The sequence below is a fragment of the Pelophylax lessonae genome (assembly GCF_965119305.1).
Source record: "Pelophylax lessonae genome assembly, chromosome: 3".
Lineage (NCBI taxonomy): Eukaryota > Metazoa > Chordata > Amphibia > Anura > Ranidae > Pelophylax > Pelophylax lessonae.
This window is the reverse complement of record NC_138770.1, coordinates 142,727,622-142,744,367: the sequence shown is the minus strand read 5'-3', so window position 1 is coordinate 142,744,367 and position 16,746 is coordinate 142,727,622. Positions and strand designations below refer to the sequence as shown.

General features: G+C 45.0%; 1 protein-coding gene across 4 annotated transcripts in view; it reads right to left on the bottom strand.

The window, feature by feature from the left end:
* ROCK2 (Rho associated coiled-coil containing protein kinase 2) overlaps positions 1 to 16,746 on the bottom strand; it is a 318,978-nt gene that overhangs the window by 84,760 nt on the left and 217,472 nt on the right. For all 4 annotated transcript variants that reach the window (XM_082251873.1, XM_082251874.1, XM_082251875.1 and 1 more), the window contains exon 8: positions 13,959 to 14,050. In XM_082251873.1, coding sequence (XP_082107999.1) covers positions 13,959 to 14,050 — 92 coding nt within the window. The remainder of the gene's footprint in view (positions 1 to 13,958; positions 14,051 to 16,746) is intronic.

Sequence of the window (16,746 nt, the reverse complement as noted above, 5' to 3'; positions counted from 1 at the left end):
ACGTTGGGACTGGTGTTTTGCGAGTACCATTTATTGAAGATGCAAGTTGAGGACCAGTGAGGCGTCTATTTCTCAAACTAGAGACTCTAATGTACTTGTCCTCTTGCTTAGGGCCTCCCACTTCTCTTTCTATTCTGGTTAGAGCCCATTTGTGCTGTTCTCTGAAGGGAGTAGTACTAACCGTTGTAAGAAATCTTCAGTGTCTTGGCAATTTCTCGCATAGAACAGCCTTCATTTTTCAGAACAAAAATAGACTGTCGAGTTTCAGAAGAAAGTTCTCTTTTTCTGGCCATTTTGAGAGTCTAATCAAACCCACAAATGCGGATGCTCCAGATACTCAATCAGTTCAAAGGAAGGGCCAGTTTTATAGTTTCTCTAATCAGCACAACAGTTTTCAGCTGTGCTAACATAATTCCACAAGGGGTTTGTAATCATCAATTAGCCTTTTAACAGGATTAGCTAACACAATGTACCATTAGAACACAGGAGTGATGGTTGCTTGAAATGGGCCTCAGTACAACTATGTCAATTATCCATTAAAAATCAGCCGTTTCCAGCTAGAATAGTCATTTACCACATTAAAAATGTCTAGACTGTATTTCTGATTACTTTAATGTTATCTTCATTGAAAAAAACAGTGCTTTTCTTTAAAAAATAAGGACATTTCTGAGTGACCCCAAACTCTGTAACGGTAGTGTATATCTATATATTTCTATATATACAGTACTGTGCGAAAGTTTAATCAATTGATCTCCGGAAGATTCATCTCCCTTCATGACTAGTCAATTTTTTGCTTTTTGGCACTGCGTTACTTTAACTGACAATTGCACATTGTCATGCAACCCTATGCACAAATTAAATGTATATAATTTTTTTCCCACAAAGAAACCTTTCTATTGGTGGTATTTTACCACTGCGTTTTTTTGCACTATAACAAAAAAAAGAACGTATGAGACCTCACGAGGCGTTTAACTTGCAGGCCAGTGGGTCTATATCACGGCCTACGCGAGTGCCTATAGCAGGGAGAGGGAGTATACCCCCTGGGACTGTCCATAGGCGTAGCCAGACTTTTTTTCTGCCTAGTGTCCTACTCCTGTGGGGGGCAGTGTAACCCAATGATTAAGAATATTGGGAGCTGTGGCCGTCAATGAACGAAAGAGAAAACTGGATGTTCATCTTACCGTAAAAATCCTTTTCTCTGGTGTTCATTGATGGACACAGCTCCATATCTTCTTGACAGATGGGTTTATGCTGCTCTCCAAAGGGGTAGGCAAAAGGATTTGACCATGCCTATAGGGCAGTCCCAGGGGACTCCCCCTTCCAGCTAGAGGACTTCAGTTTTGTCACAAACAGTGTCAGAAGAACATAAAACCCAACTCAATAGAGGGGCGGGTGCTGTGTACGTCAATGAACATGATTTTACGGTAAGACAAAAATTCGGTGTTCTCTTTCATTTATTGACGGACACAGCACCATATCTTCTTGACCGATGGGATGTCCCAAAGCAGTGTTAATATGAGGGGTCGGAATAACACAGCAAGAAAAAACACACTTCCCAAAGGCTAAACATAGCCAACTAGGCAAAACAAGAGCTCAAACAGGAACAACTGCATCATCCTCACTATCAGAGCACTCAGGATGTGTGGACGCAGGTCCAGTAGAGTGACTCGCATCCACGGTGGCCAAATCCACCTCAGACTCTGAGGAGGCAGAGGATTCTGGTGAAGGCGGAGTACGCTTTTTACTCATCCTATTTTGGAGGGCCAAATCTACACCACTGACTGCAGGACTGCCGTCACAGCAAATAAGGCGGACTGGGACCCCACAGGTCCCGCAGCCTCAGAGAGGGGGTCAGGTGGTGACACGTGCTCCAGGGACTCCAAGGGTTAACCTGGAACAGCTAGCAAAATGTGTAAAATTGCTGTGAAAAATACCAACCCACCGCTGCACCAGCAGTACTACAACCTAGGTATGGGTGAATGGGGGGTGGTCCGCAGAAGGACCCAGATATTGAGGGGGGAGCGTAAAAGTTGGAAGGAAGGGCACTCGGGGGGTCTGACCAACCCAGGGAGGGGCCCACATCCACCCTGAGAGCCACCAAATGGGCGGGGGGGGCACTACTTACCGCACCATGGGACAAGGCGTGCACCACTCCAGGCAGACCACCCACCATCTTGGCATGGGGGTGCTATGGGCCAGAGGTACGCTGCAACTCAAGTCATGACTAGGATCGTGACCAGGGCTATGCGTCCTCCCGAGACATTAAACTCGCCGGCCAGCCCCCATCCAGTTGGGCTATGTTGTGGCCAACCTAGCACTGGGAAGACCGTAAGGATCTAGGATATCCAGTCCATCGCCCAGTCCGGCAGTTGACTGTAGTTCTCACAGGAACAGAATTGATTGTAGTTCTCACAGGAACAGAAAATAATAAAAAGAAAACATTTTGTTAAAAAAAGAAAAAATGGACCAGAGATCTCAGCAAGGAACTAGGTCGTTACTCCTGACCAGGCAGAAAAAAAAGGAAGTCCTATAGCAGGAAGTGGGAGTATACCCCCTGGTACTGCCCTATAGGCGTGGTCAAATTTTTTTCCCCGCCTAGTGTCCTACTTCTATGGAGAGGAGCATGAACAGATTGGTCAAGAATATTTGGAGCTGTGTCCGTCAATGAACGAAAGTGAAATATATATTTTTATTTATATACATACATACCCTGTTTCCATGAAAATAAGCCCTACCCCAGAAATAAAACCTAGCGCTATTTTTGGGAATGGCTACAATATAAGCCCTACCCCAAAAATAAGCCCTAGTTAAAGTTGTTGTAAAAACATATAATCTATTTTGTAAAAAGATTATATAATGTGCAGTGTGTCTCCCTCTGTAACTTTATTGTGGTAAATCCCTTTTTTACCACGTCGCTGGGCATCTATGTGACCCCCGAAGATCTTCTCCTCTCCTCCCAGCTGAAGTCAGCGGCCTCTCCTTCTTGAGTGTTTCAGGGTGGGGAAGAAGAGCTCCGGCGGGTCACGAGAGCGCCCAGCATCGCTGTAAAAAAGACCTTTTTCACTATAAAGTTACAAAAGGAGACACATTGCACGTTATATAATCTTTTTACAAAACCGATAACATAATTTTACGATGTGTTAACCAAGGTTTATTTTTGGGATTTCAGAATGTCATAATGCTGACTCCTGAGCTGATAGTAGGAAAGAGAGAGAGAGGACACAGGAACTTTTTAAAAACATTTTATTTTTTTCATTCCAGGTTTATTAGAACATAGAGAGGGGTAAAGGACACAAGTCTATCATGGTTTAAAGCAGGGGTGGGGAACCTGCGGCCCTCAAAGTCATTTGGTTCGGCCCCCCGTGCAGCTGAGTCTGTGTCTCTTAGCTGATCTGTCAGAACGGAGCCGATGCTTCCTGTATAGTTCTGGCTCTGTTCTGATAGTCTGAGTGAGTCACAGGCGGAGTGATATCAAATGCACTCCGCCTGTGACCAATACAGGAAACATTGTCTCTTTCTCCAGCGCGGCGCCGCTGCTAACCAGCATTTCGCGCCAGCAGCACACACAGCAGTACCATCTAGAATCAGCAGTACCAGCCAGAGCCAGCAGTGCCAGCAGTACCAGCCAGAACCAGCAGTACCAGTCAGAACCAGCAGTACCAGCCAGAACCAGCAGTACCAGCCAGAACCAGCAGTACCAGTCAGAACCAGCAGTACCAGTCAGAACCAGCAGTACCAGTCAGAACCAGCAGTACTAGCCAGAGCCAGCAGTACCAGTCAGAGCCAGCAGTACCAGCCAGAGACAGCAGTATCAGCCAGAGACAGCAGTACTCACAGCAATACCAGTCAGAACCATCAGTACCAGCCAGCAGTACCCACAACACAGTACCAGCCAGCAGTCCCAGCCTGAGCCAGCAGTACCCACACCAGTACCAGCCAGCAGTACCTACAGCACAGTACCAGCCTGAGTCAGCAGGACCCACAGCAGTACCAGCCTGAGCCAGCAGTACCCACAGCAGTACCAGCCAGCAGTACCCACAGCACAGTACAAGCCAGCAGTACCAGCCTGAGCCAGCAGTACCCACAGCAGTACCAGCCAGCTGTACCCATCAGCAGTACCAGCCAGCTGTACCCACCAGCAGTACCCGCCAGCAGTTCTTTTCAAAACTTACCACCACAAAGAGTTGACTGAGCTCCAGACTGACCGAAGCAAACCTGGAAAACCAGTTGCGAGTAGCAACATCATCAATACCAGCTAACATCACACACCTTATCAAAGAGAAGCAGTAGCAGCCATCACATTAGGGGTGAGTTAATTAAATGTTTAAACCAAATATAACAGGCACATTTTGAAGTTAATAATTTTGTAAGGCCCCTGAATGATTTCATAAATACCCAATTGGCCCTTGGCAGAAAAAAGGTTCCCCACCCCTGGTTTAAAGGATCAGGATATTTTTTTTTTTTTTTTTACAACCAATTTAGGATCGTCATGATGACATAACTGTAATTGAACAAATGTAGAATATTGTACATACCGTAAATAAATAACACATCCCCTAAAAATAAGTCCTAGTGTGTTTTTTGTAGCCAAAATTATTATAAGACCCGGTCTTGTTTTCGGGGAAACATGGTACATACACACACACAGCGCTCAAAAAAATTAAAGGAACATTTTTTTAATCAGTTTAATAGCATCAAGTAAATTAAATTCCTGGGATATTGATCTGGTCAGTTAAGTAGCAGAGGGGGTTATTTATCAGCTTCAGGTGCTTTGGTTTTAATGAAAAAGGGGAACTAGATGGGCAACAATGAGACGGCCTCTAAAACAGGAATAGTTTTGCAGGATGAGGCCACTGACATTTTTTCCCCTACTCATCTTTTCTGACTGTTTTTCAGTAGTTTTGCATTTGACTACGGTCAGTGTCACTACTGGTAGTATGAGGGGATACCTGGACCCTAGAGGTTGCACAGGCGGTCTAACTCCTCCAGGATGGCACATCAATATGTGCACTTGCCTCTCCCAGCAGAGTCTCAAGAGCATAGAGGAGATTCCAGGAGACAGGCAGTTGACAGGCAGTTACTTTAGGAGAGCGGTCCTTAACCACTTCCGCCCCACCCACCGTACATTTACTGCGGCGGCGCGCTCCCACGCCCGTTCATTCTCTGGGGAGCCAGTGCGTGTGACCGGCGGCTCCAATGGCCGCCAGCCACCCGCGATGTCCCGCAGCAGAGGGAGAAAGACAGACGGCTGATGTAAACACAGCTGTCTGTCATTCTCACTGAAGTAGGCACAGAGGCTATGCGATCCTGCTGTATAGGATCGCATGTCTCTGTGGTTACTTCACTAGCCACTTCCCCTGACAGTTAGAATCACGCCCCTAGGGACACACTTAACCCCTTGATCACCAGTAAAGTTAACCCCTTCCCTGCCAGTGTAATTTTTACAGAAACAGTGCATATTTATAGCACTGATTACTGTAGTAATGTCACTGGTACTCCCAAAAGTGTAAAAGATGTCAGTCAGGGGTCCGATCTGTCCAACGCAATGTCGCAGTCCCGCAAAAAAAAAAAAAATATCGCAGATCGCTGCCATTACTATTTAAAAAAATGAATAAATAAAAATGACAGATCTTTCCTGTAGTTAGTAAACGCAATAACTTTTGCGCAAACCAATCAAAATACGCTTATTGCGATTTTTTTTACCAAAAATATGTAGCAGAAAACAAATTGGCCTAAAATGTTAAAAAAAATTGATTTTTAAATTTTTTTTTGAGAATTTCATTAAAAAAAATTTGAAAAATATTGTTATTTTTTCAAAATTGTCGATCTTTTTTCGTTTATAGCGCAAAAAAAAAAAAAAAAAAAATTGCACAGGTGGTGAAATACCACCAAAATAAAGCTCTATTTGTGAGAAAAAAAGGACGTCAATTTAATTTGGGTACATCGTCGCGCAATTGTCCGTTAAAGTCACACAGTGCCGAATCGCAAAATAGGGCCTGGTCATTGAGCAGCCAAACCCTCCGGGGCTAAAGTGGTTAAACTATCAGCAGGATCAGTATCTGCTCCTTTGTGCAAGGAGGAAAAGGATAAGCACTGAGAAGACGTCACATCTGACGAAACGCGTCAAGTTGATACGCACGCTGCCTCGCTCTGAGCCCATCGGTGAACCGCACGCCAAGTTTCCCACTTCCGGGTACGGCGTCTCAGTGCGAGCTTCACCCACAGACCCTGGAAGGCAGCCGCGAGGCTGATACAAGGCTGTAAAGGGCACGAGCGGACATTTTATAGATTTTATAGACATATTCTGGTATTTTTTGGTCACGAGTGGACTATTTGGAGTGGCTTTTTAATGTTTTTTGTGTGAAGAGTGGCTTTTCAAACATGATGTTCGTGTGCAGAGTTTTTTAAAATAAAGAGTTTTTTAACCCTCTACACGATGAGGAGCCTTTTTTCTTTCACATTTTGAGCCACCAGCCATATCCAGAGGACCTACATCCACATATGAGGAACCCGGGGCATACAAAACCAAGCGTAGATTGATTTTTGCTGGCGTACGCCAACAGGAATCCCCGGAATCTGGTAAGTGAGTTTTCTTACCACTGGGCACCCGAGGTGAAGTGGAGGGTCACACCAAACAGCATCAGCACTTTATTTGGCACGAAGAGGACTGTATTGCACAATTGCACTTTCTTTTCAGCACAGCAGGATGGACTGTATATAAACCTCTGACGTCACAGTCTTTGGTTTTTTTTCCCATAAACATAGCATTTTTGCACAATATATATATGTTATTGCACATTATTTTTATATTATATTTGTTAGCCAGCACTTTTTATGCACTTTATGTATGATATTAATATATTAAGTTAAACACTTGCACTTATTGATGGTGACATCATATATGGTGTAAATTGTTCCTGTGATATTTTTATAATTTTTATATAATTTATAAAAGACACTCCATAAGTATACTAGAGTATAAACACTTTACAGCAGTGGAGTTGTCCAACCCACTTAACCAGAGGTTAGCGCAGTTTTTACAAACCTACTTTGCATATACATAATTATTATTATAGTATTTGAACTTGCGGCTTACCATCCTAGAAATTATAATCCAGAGGTGCAAGTGGATTTATATATATACACATCCTGCCGGCTGAATTAATAAGATCCAACATATTCAGCTTGCCACGCTAAACAGTGAACATACCTACTGGGCTAATGTATTCTAAAACCTGATAGGATGCAGCCGCTGTTCATCCAACAATTTGCTGCTCTGCTCCTTCAATTTTTCAATTGAATAGCGGGAGGGAGCAGACAAGGCTAACCACTAAGGCTCTGTTCACACCTGAACAGAGCGACTTTCAGGAGTTTTTTATTTTAGAGTTTTTGAGAGTTTTAGAAGTGTATTACAAGCGTTTTACAGCTTACACGCAAGAAAATGCTCTTAAAATGCTCAAGTGAGGCGTTTCCAGGCATTTCTATTGCAGTCTTTGGGGGCAAAAATGCCTGTAATCTGCCAAAAAGAAGCTCCTTTTTTGAGTGACAAGCGTTTTGCTTCAGGCGACAAAACGCTCATATGGGTCATTAAAATGAATGGGATTTGGCTTGTTGAGCGTTTTAGAGCTACAAGCGTCAAGCTGAAAATGGGTCAGGTGTAAACAGGGCCTACGTGAATTTTGGCCGGTTCATCAGGAACTGTCCAAAGTCAAACAGCTTTTGGTCAGTTATACAGAGGTTTCTCTCTCTTCACCATCTGCTGAACTATTTTGGGGCCTCCGGATGGCATTTAACAACATGTCAACTCCCTTCTATTGCCTGCCTTGCTATGCACATATAACTGTGATTTTGCTGTTCCTGCAGCCTATCCCTTCTCTAAACTGTGCGTCTCTGTGTTTCTCCTTTCAAAGCCCAGTACACACTTATCAGCTCTGGGTTGAACGAAAAAAAAACTGACAGCTCAAGTAGAAGCTGCTGTACCAACGATCCCCCCTGTTGAGCAAGTGTGTTCCTGGTAGAACACTCCGGTCAGCGCTCTCAGCCATTGGCTGAGAATGCTGATCGGGAGCTGGTCCGCTGCTGGTTTTCCAGCATGCACGTCCAACAGAAGCCAGCCATTGGCTGACAGCGCTGATTGGGAGCCTGTGGGATGCTGGTTCTCAAGCATGTCCATCTGACAGAAGCCGGCTTCTGTCAGATCGGCTGCCATACACATGGCTGAATGTCAGACGGTTTTTATTAAACCAGCTGATGCCGCCCGACATTCGGCCCATGTGTACTAGGCGTACATCTAATCTGTAGCTAGCTGTGCAGCCTCTTCCTTCTCCCTTCTCATGTGTGGTTGTAGATCTGCTGCTTCTTCCTCCTAACCTCTCATGTGTGGCTGTGTCTCTGCTCCCCTTTTATGGTTCGGTGTGTCTCTGCAGCCTCTACTTGCTCTCCTCTCACATGTGGCTATTTCTATGTCTATGCCATGCATAGCAACCTCACCCTACTCATGTAAAACCTTTATCCCAAAAGGAAAAAAGCTGTCAGATCATAGAGGCGAATGGGGGGGGGGGGGGGGGGTTTTCAGCAGCGCTATCCCACGGTACATAGTTTACAATGTAAAGCCCCGTACACACGTACCAATTGTCGGCCAAACGATCGGCCGTCTTTTGTCCAGTGCTGTCATGTTGGTTGAAAAGTGCTCAAGACTACACACGAATGTTGTCGGCCAACAACAACCAGCTTCAGAAGTGATGTCATGTGATGGTTAACTTTCCGTGTGTTTTTTCTTCTCTGAGCATGCCCAGTCTTGCTCATCTGGCTTTTGTCGGCCGAATTCTGTACTGACTGACGAACAATCGGGCATTCTGGTGTTGGCCAACAAAAATTTTATAGCATGCAGACCAGATTTTGTTCGGCCGAAAAGTCACAGTCGGTTGTCGGAAGCATCATACTAACAAGCCGACAATCGGCCGATCGGACGTTGGCCGAATATTTACGGCCGACAATCGGTACGTGTGTACGGGCCTTAACTCAGGCAGGCTTGATGGAAAACCTTGAAAAGTTTATTTATAAAAAATATATATAGTGATGATGATTAAAACATAATAGAATGTATTCCAAACTAGATCTGTAGCGTTGCTGGGGGTCACAGGATGACCGAGCCGCTGGGTGAGCCGGAACTGTGTAGATGATCACAACAGGGAACCAGGCATAAGGGAGAAGGATCTTATGTGCCAAAAGCAGACCGGACCAGCCGGTAGGGTGGCGTGGCTTCCTCCCACCCGATAGTGTGGCTGCTCGCACCGAAGCAGTGTAGACGTGCTGCTTTTGGCACATAAGATCCTTCCCCCTTATGCCTGGTTCCCTGTTGTGATCATCTACACAGTTCCGGCTCACCCAGCAGCTCGGTCATCCTGTGACCCCGAGCAACGCTACAGATCTGGTTTGGAATACATTCTATTATGTTTTAATCATCACTATATATATTTTTATAAATAAACTTTTCAAGGTTTTCCATCAAGTCTGCCTGAGTTACATTGTAGACTATGTACCGTGGGATAGCGCTGCTGCCCCTGCCCCCCCCCCCCCCATTCACTGACTTATGCTGAATCAGCATTAATTAGCAGCAGCAGCACCACACGGTAATTTGACTTTATTCATTCCTGAGAGTGAGAGATATCACAGTTAGCGCTGGAAGTCCCTTTGTTGTCAGATCATAGAGGTGATTAAAGACGATCTGGTCTCTGTTCACCTCTATTGCCAGCCGCGTGAACTGTCAGTAGGAGAGGGTGGGGGGGGGGAAACACTCCCGCTGCCTCTAAAAGTGATCCAGTGGCTAATTAGCTGCTCGGATTGTTTAAAAAGACAATCACAGGCTGAAAAAAAAATACTGGGGTTTTAGCTGATAGCTTCAGTCATAACCCCGGTAAACCACTTGCAAGCTGCACCGTATATATACTTATTGTGGTCAGCAAGTGGTTAGAGAGATTTCCTGACTCCTAAAACATTTTTTGCCTGTGATCCTGTTGATTTTCCCTTACTTCCTGTAAACCAATTGTCCCCCTGACTGTAAGGCTCCATGCACACAGGGCGTCATAAAAACGTGCTCCAAAGCTGTTTACTTGACGCCGGGAAACAGCAGCTGTAAAAACGTACTTTCAGTAGCTTTTTCAATTAGCGTTATTGCACGTTTGGCCACAGTAGCTGTTAGCAGCGTTTTTTCTGCCTCCATTCAAAATCAATGGTTCCCTATGGGAGCCTATTGATTTGAATGGAAGTCGCACCGCAGGTCGGATCAGGGTGATCCGACTTGCGGCGCGACTTGCGCTGTGAGAATCTTGAGGGGGAACTCCACGCCGAAATGGGGAAAAAAACGGCGTGGGGTTCCACATGTGACACAAGGGGGCTTGGTCTCCCGATGACGTCATCTGGCGGCCACGCCCCTAATGGCTATATGATAAGCTGCAGAGACCAGAGACCAGCATAATCGTCTGAGACTTCGTCGGAGGAGGACCGGAGGAAGAAGAAGAGCCGACAGCAGAAGACCGGAGAGGAGAAGACAAGAAGAGAGAACAGCAGAAGGGCGGACAGCAAAAGAGCAGAAGACCCCAGAGAGGAGCGGACAGCAGAAGACCCCCGGAGAGGAGAAGACAAGAAGAGAGAACAGCAGAAGGGCGGACAGCAAAAGAGCAGAAGACCCCGGAGAGGAGCGGACAGCAGAAGACCCCCGGAGAGGAGAAGACAAGAAGAGCCGGATGAAGATTTTTAATAAACTTTCCAAAACGTCTCCTGTCATTATTTCCATACACTGCCTTTCATGTGGTGAATGAGTAGGGGTACAGTGTACCCCATACCCATTCACATAGGGAGGGGGTCCGGGATCTGGGGGGCTCCCTTGTTAAAGGGGGCTTCCAGATTCCGATGAGCCCCCTGCCCGCAGACCCCCACAACCACCGGCCAGGGTTGTGGGGATGAGGCCCTTGTCCTCATCAACATGGGGGCAAGGTGCTTTGAGGTGGGGGGTGCAGAGCCCCCCCTGCCCCAAAGCACCCACACCCCCCATGTTGAGGGCGTGTGGCCTGGTATGATCCAGGGGGGGTGGGGCCGCTCGCTCTTCCCCTCCCCTTTCCTGGTATGCCGGGCTGCATGCTTGGATAAGGGTCTGGTATGGATTTTGGGGGGGACCCCACGCCGTTTTTTCGGCGTGGGGCTACCCTCAAATTCCATACCAGACCCGAAGGGCCTGGTTTGGAACCTGGGGGGGAACCCCACGCCGTTTTTTTCCCCATTTCGGCGTGGAGTTCCCCCTCAAATCAATAGGCTCCCATAGGGAACCATTGATTTTGAATGGAAGAAAAAAAAAACGTATAACGTGGCTTAACGCACGTTAAGCCACGTTATTCAGCCTTTAGCAGCTTCAGACGTTTTTACAGCTTGACGCTGCAGCTCCAGAACGCACAGTTCCTGGGTTTTTTTTTGGAGCTGTAAAACGCCTATGCCACTTGGAGCTCCTAAAAGCTCTATGTGTGCATGAGGCCATAGAATAACATGGATGGGCGTTCTGCAGCTGCAAAAAAAAACGTCTGACGCTGCTAACAGCAGCTCCAAAAACGTCCAGTGTGCATGAGGCCTAAAAGGGGGAATCTTTCTAATGGAAACATGGACAGCAGTAAAAATCTAACAGGGGTTCTAATCATTTTACACACTAACCACAACTTAAAAAAAAGTTTTGCTGGACATATATTTTAACTGATCAGGATTTTGCGGCTTGCTGTTTTATGGATGAGCATTCTGTTCTTAATTTAAACAGCAGTTTGTATTAAATATAAAATTATATTTATGTATACACACACACATACATTTTATGCATGTACGTTTTCCCTTCCTTTGACGTACATCATTTTTATGTTTGGTCTAACATTAAAATTTTATCTGATCAAAAAATAAAGTCTATGAAATATATCAGGAGAAAATAAGAAAAGTACGAGACTGTGACTGCTAGTAACACGAAGCACTCATTATAGGTATAGCTGCAACAAGGCAAGGGGGCGACTGCAACAAGGCAAGGGGGCGACAAGCCAGTGGAAGAAGGGTAACCAGTGTCTTGTTAAATAAAAGCGCATATCCCAGCTATATTTCAATCTTTCATTGTAAATACCCAAGTTTGGAATTTAAGTAAATCTAGAAAATGTAACATCTAAGCAATTAATTATATTTCAATTAAATGGCATGAGAACAAATTATTTCAGTATGACATACGTTTAAACACTACACTTTTCAAAAGGTATACAGCTAGATTACAAAAAGTTGCACAACCAAATCCTTAAAAACGAAAAAAATAAACATTACCACAAATTAATCACTTGCGGACCGCCCACCGTACATTACTGCTACAGGGCGACCACTCTATGCCGGATCACGTACCTAGTATGTGATCCGACACTTCCGGGTCTGTGGCGCGAATGCGTGCCACTGGCGACCCACTTCGACTGTGATTACACACAGCGGAAGCTGGTCTCTGGGTACCGTGGACTAGACGTCTGCTGGCACCTGCTGATCATTCGGTAGAGGCGCGATCTGGCTATGTAAACAAGGCAGATCGATGTTCTGTCAGTAGGGAAGGCATTGATCCTGTGTTCCTTTGCAGGAACAACACTGTTCGAAAACACTGGCTAGGCGCACCGTTAATCCTTTGATTACCCCTGATGTTTAATTCCTTCCCAGCCAGTGTCATTAGTAAAGTGACGATGCATATTTTTAGTGCTGAACACTGTATTAGTGTCACTGGTCCCCAAAAAGTGTCAGTTAGTATTCGACTGTCTGCCACAATATCACAGTCCTGCTATAAGTCACTGATCGCTGCCATAACTAGTAAACAAAAATTTAAAAACATTTGGCATAGTTTGTAGACACTATAACTTTTGCGCAAACCATATACCCGTTTTGGGATTTTGTTTACCAAAAATAAGTAGAAGAATACATGTTGGCCTAAACTGATGAAGAAATTTGATTTTTTTCTTTATTGCCTTTGTTTTATAGCAGAAAGTAAAAAATAGTGTTTCTTTTTCAAAATTGTCGGTATTTTTTTGTTTATAGTGCAATTATTAAAAACCGCATTGGTGATCAAATACCACCAAAAGAAAGCTATTTTTGTGGGGAAAAAAGGACATAAATTTTGTTTGGGTACAGTGTCGCACAGCCGCACAATTATCAATTAAGCCCCGTACACACGTACCGATGGTCGGCATACAAATGTTCCTCTTTTCTCCCCGGGATGTCGGTGTCTGTTGAAAAGTGCAAAGACAGCACAAGGACAGCACAAGAATTTTGTCTGCAGACTTCAGCTGACTGCAGAAGTGATGTCATGTAATGGTTAACTTTCCCTGTGTTTTTAATTTTCTGAGCATGCCCAGTCTTGCAAATCTGCGGTCTGTCGGCCGAATTCTGTACTGACAGGCGAACAATCGTCCGTTCTGGTGTCCGCAGACAAAAATTTTCATGTTTGCATGAAAGACTTTTGTCCGCGGATTGTGCGCAGACATCTGTCGGAGGCACCATACTAACACGCGTACAATCGGCAGATCTTTCGTCCACCGACGTTTGTATGCCGACGATCGGTACGTGTGTACGGGCCTTTAAAGTAACACAGTGCCGTATCTCAAAAAAATCTCCTGGTCATGAAGGGGGTATATCTCCCAGAGGGCAAGTGGTTAAAGCACACATAAATTATTTTAAAAACAGAAGATGGCTTTTTTTTTTTTCATTTCTCTTATTTCCCTAAATTGTTTATTTTATGCTTTTCATTTTTCCATGTATTCATGGCGTATATTGTTTTTTTTTCTATCTGAAAATCATTTCAATAAAAATTACCTGATTTAACAAAAAAAAAAAAAAAAAAAAAACAAGATGCTAGAACACAGAAATTAAAAAATGCATTTTTACAATTCTGATGAAGTAATAAATCTTACTTTCTCGGATGTTGTCCCAGGTCCACTGGTCATTCTTGAAGAAGGCGTGCTGTTTTATCTCCTCTATGCCATTCCTCCCGAGACGCACCTCTCTGTACATAGCAGAAGAATGACAAGTGACATCAGTGTAGTCTACACATGAAGAGACAAGTATCCTTTCTACAAGATCTGCGTGGATCATGCCCTGCCCGCAGTAACATCCTGGCGGTGGCTAGCAGAACTCTTTGCGGCTCCTCTCAGGGCCATGCAATTTGCATCTGATGCCTCGCATCAGAGGGGATGAAAAAACAGTTTCAGCCTGTTAAATTGCCACGTGTGGAATGAAAGAGTTTTCCATCCCTAATGCTACGTGCGAGGGGAAGCTCAGAAAACACTGGGCCAGCGGTTTAAATTAAAAAAAGGATCCTTTCAAAGCGGGCTGCCAAGCACTATGACAAAGGATACATATGGAGGCTTAGGATAGCTGCGCCAGGGTTCTTTAACCCCTTCTTGGCCCCGATGCCTCCACACCCATACTTTGCAGAGCCAGACCAATGTAAATAAACCTTCGCTGTATTAACGGCTTACTGACTACTGTACAGAGGTGTTGGGTTCTAGAGCCCAGATGAACATAAATATTTAGATTGGCCACACCAAACCTTCAGCAGAAGCTGAAAACAGGACTCCTAGTGATCTCAGAACAAGGTGTGTAGGTAATGCGCTGCTAACTTTGTCTCCTCGCTGCACATAACAGCCAGGAGCAATAATGACATCAAATTTGCAGTAAACTATTGAAGCAAATCAGAGATCATCTCTAAGCCCTTATGCCCACGGGAGTTCGAGTTATTAACCCTAAATATGCTGGATTCTTTCTGCTAGAACTCGGCAGAAAAAATGCCTCTAATGGTGAGTTTGTATGCTTATTAGGTGTTGATCGTAAATTAATCTACTGGGCAGAACATTAATTTATTCTGGCCATTGGACTACACTTAGGCCCCTTTCACACCTGTCCACTCCGTCAGCGGACTCCATTTTTCTCAGCGGGGATAGATCTGCTGATCCCCCCTGAGCAGGCGGATGACAGCTCCGTCTCCGCTCTGTGTGCGGAGACGGAGGTGCCAGATCCCCTCTGTTCTCTATAGGGGAATCGGATGAGAACGGACGGATGGAAAATAGGGTTTCCATCCGTCCGGATTTGAAGGACAGGATCGGATCGGATGTCAGCGGACATGTCTCCGCTGACATCCGCTGCCCCATAGAGATGCATGGGGCATCCGGTCAGATCCGCCTAAAAAACTGACAGGCGGATCTGAATGGTCCACAAGTGTGAAAGGGGCCTTACTCTCATATGCACGTAAATTATGCTCATCTACTCTTTTCTGAACACAGTTTTGGTGCATTTTTTAAGCCTCTAAAAATAAGGATCTAAACGCCTAATATGCATGGCTATGTAGGCTAACATAGAACTGCGTTTAGAGGCATAAAAAAATTGAATAAAATAAAAAATGAAACATTAGACACCCCTAACAAGGGCATTCTTTCTGCTTGTGTGCATGAGACCTAATCGGACTACCATAATATAGTGAAGAAATAAAATAATCGCGTTGCAAAATACACAAAAATATAGCTGCTAATACCCCAATCTATATAAATTGATGAAATGTTTTATATAAACACATGCTGCGTTTCTAAATCCAGTCATAAACAAATCATACGTCAACAATAAAATATATACACAAAATAGACAGAAGAAAAGTCCATCAAATTTATGTGATATAGAGAATCTTGCAATATATCCTTCCAGTAAGTGCAACAAAATTGTCAGAGAATGCCATTTAGACTTTTGGCTCGCAGAAATGCGCAGAATTCACAACAGAATTATTACCAGGCGTGTGTATAAATGCACACAGGCGCGTACTCTGTGCATGTTGGCCCCAAACGGGCTATTTAAGGATGCTCTCGGTCATGCTTAAAGTGATTGTAAAGTCTATTTTTTTCTTTTTTTTCTAATAAAATAACAATGCGTGTCACACTTACCTTCTCTGTGCAGTTGGTTTTGCACAGAACTGCACCAATCCTCCTCTTCTCAGGTCCCTCTTTGGCTCTCCTCGCCCCTCCACCCTGTTGAGTGCCCCCCACAGCAAGCAGCTTGCTATGGGAGCACCTGAACCGAGCTGCAGCTCTGTGTATCCATTTAGTCACAGAGTTGCCATTCGGCCCTGCCCCCTCTCTCTCCTGATTAGCTGAGTTTGATTGACAGCAGTTGGAGCCAATGGCGCCACTCCTGTATCTCAGCCAATCAGGAGAGAGAGAGAGTCCCGGACGGCTAAGGCACTCGCAGACATCGCTGGATAGAGAGGGGGGCTCAGGTAAGTATTAGGGGGGCTGAAGGGGGTTGCTGCACACAGAAGCCTTTTTATCCTAATGCATAGAATGCAAACCTTCGGACTTTACAACTCCTTTAAGTGCTGACTGGTCTTTCAGTTATTCCGTGTCCTGCTTACTACTCTGCTTGTTCCCTTATTGCTGACCAGACTTGCCTCTGACTTGAACCTGGATCTGCTGTCTTGTCACCAATTCCTGACCCCGGCTCTGTTCCTCACCACATCTCTGCTTTACGATTCTGTGCCTTGCTGCCCGCCTGCTGCTGACCTTGGCTATCCCTGTGACCATGCATCTGTTCCTGGCTCGATTCCCACATCCTGTTCGAGTGCCTACCTGGCTGTCATCTGTACCAGCTCTGCTCACCACAGTGAGTTCCTGTCTCAAGTCTGCTGGGAACTCTGACAAGTCTCGTATCCAGACCCTG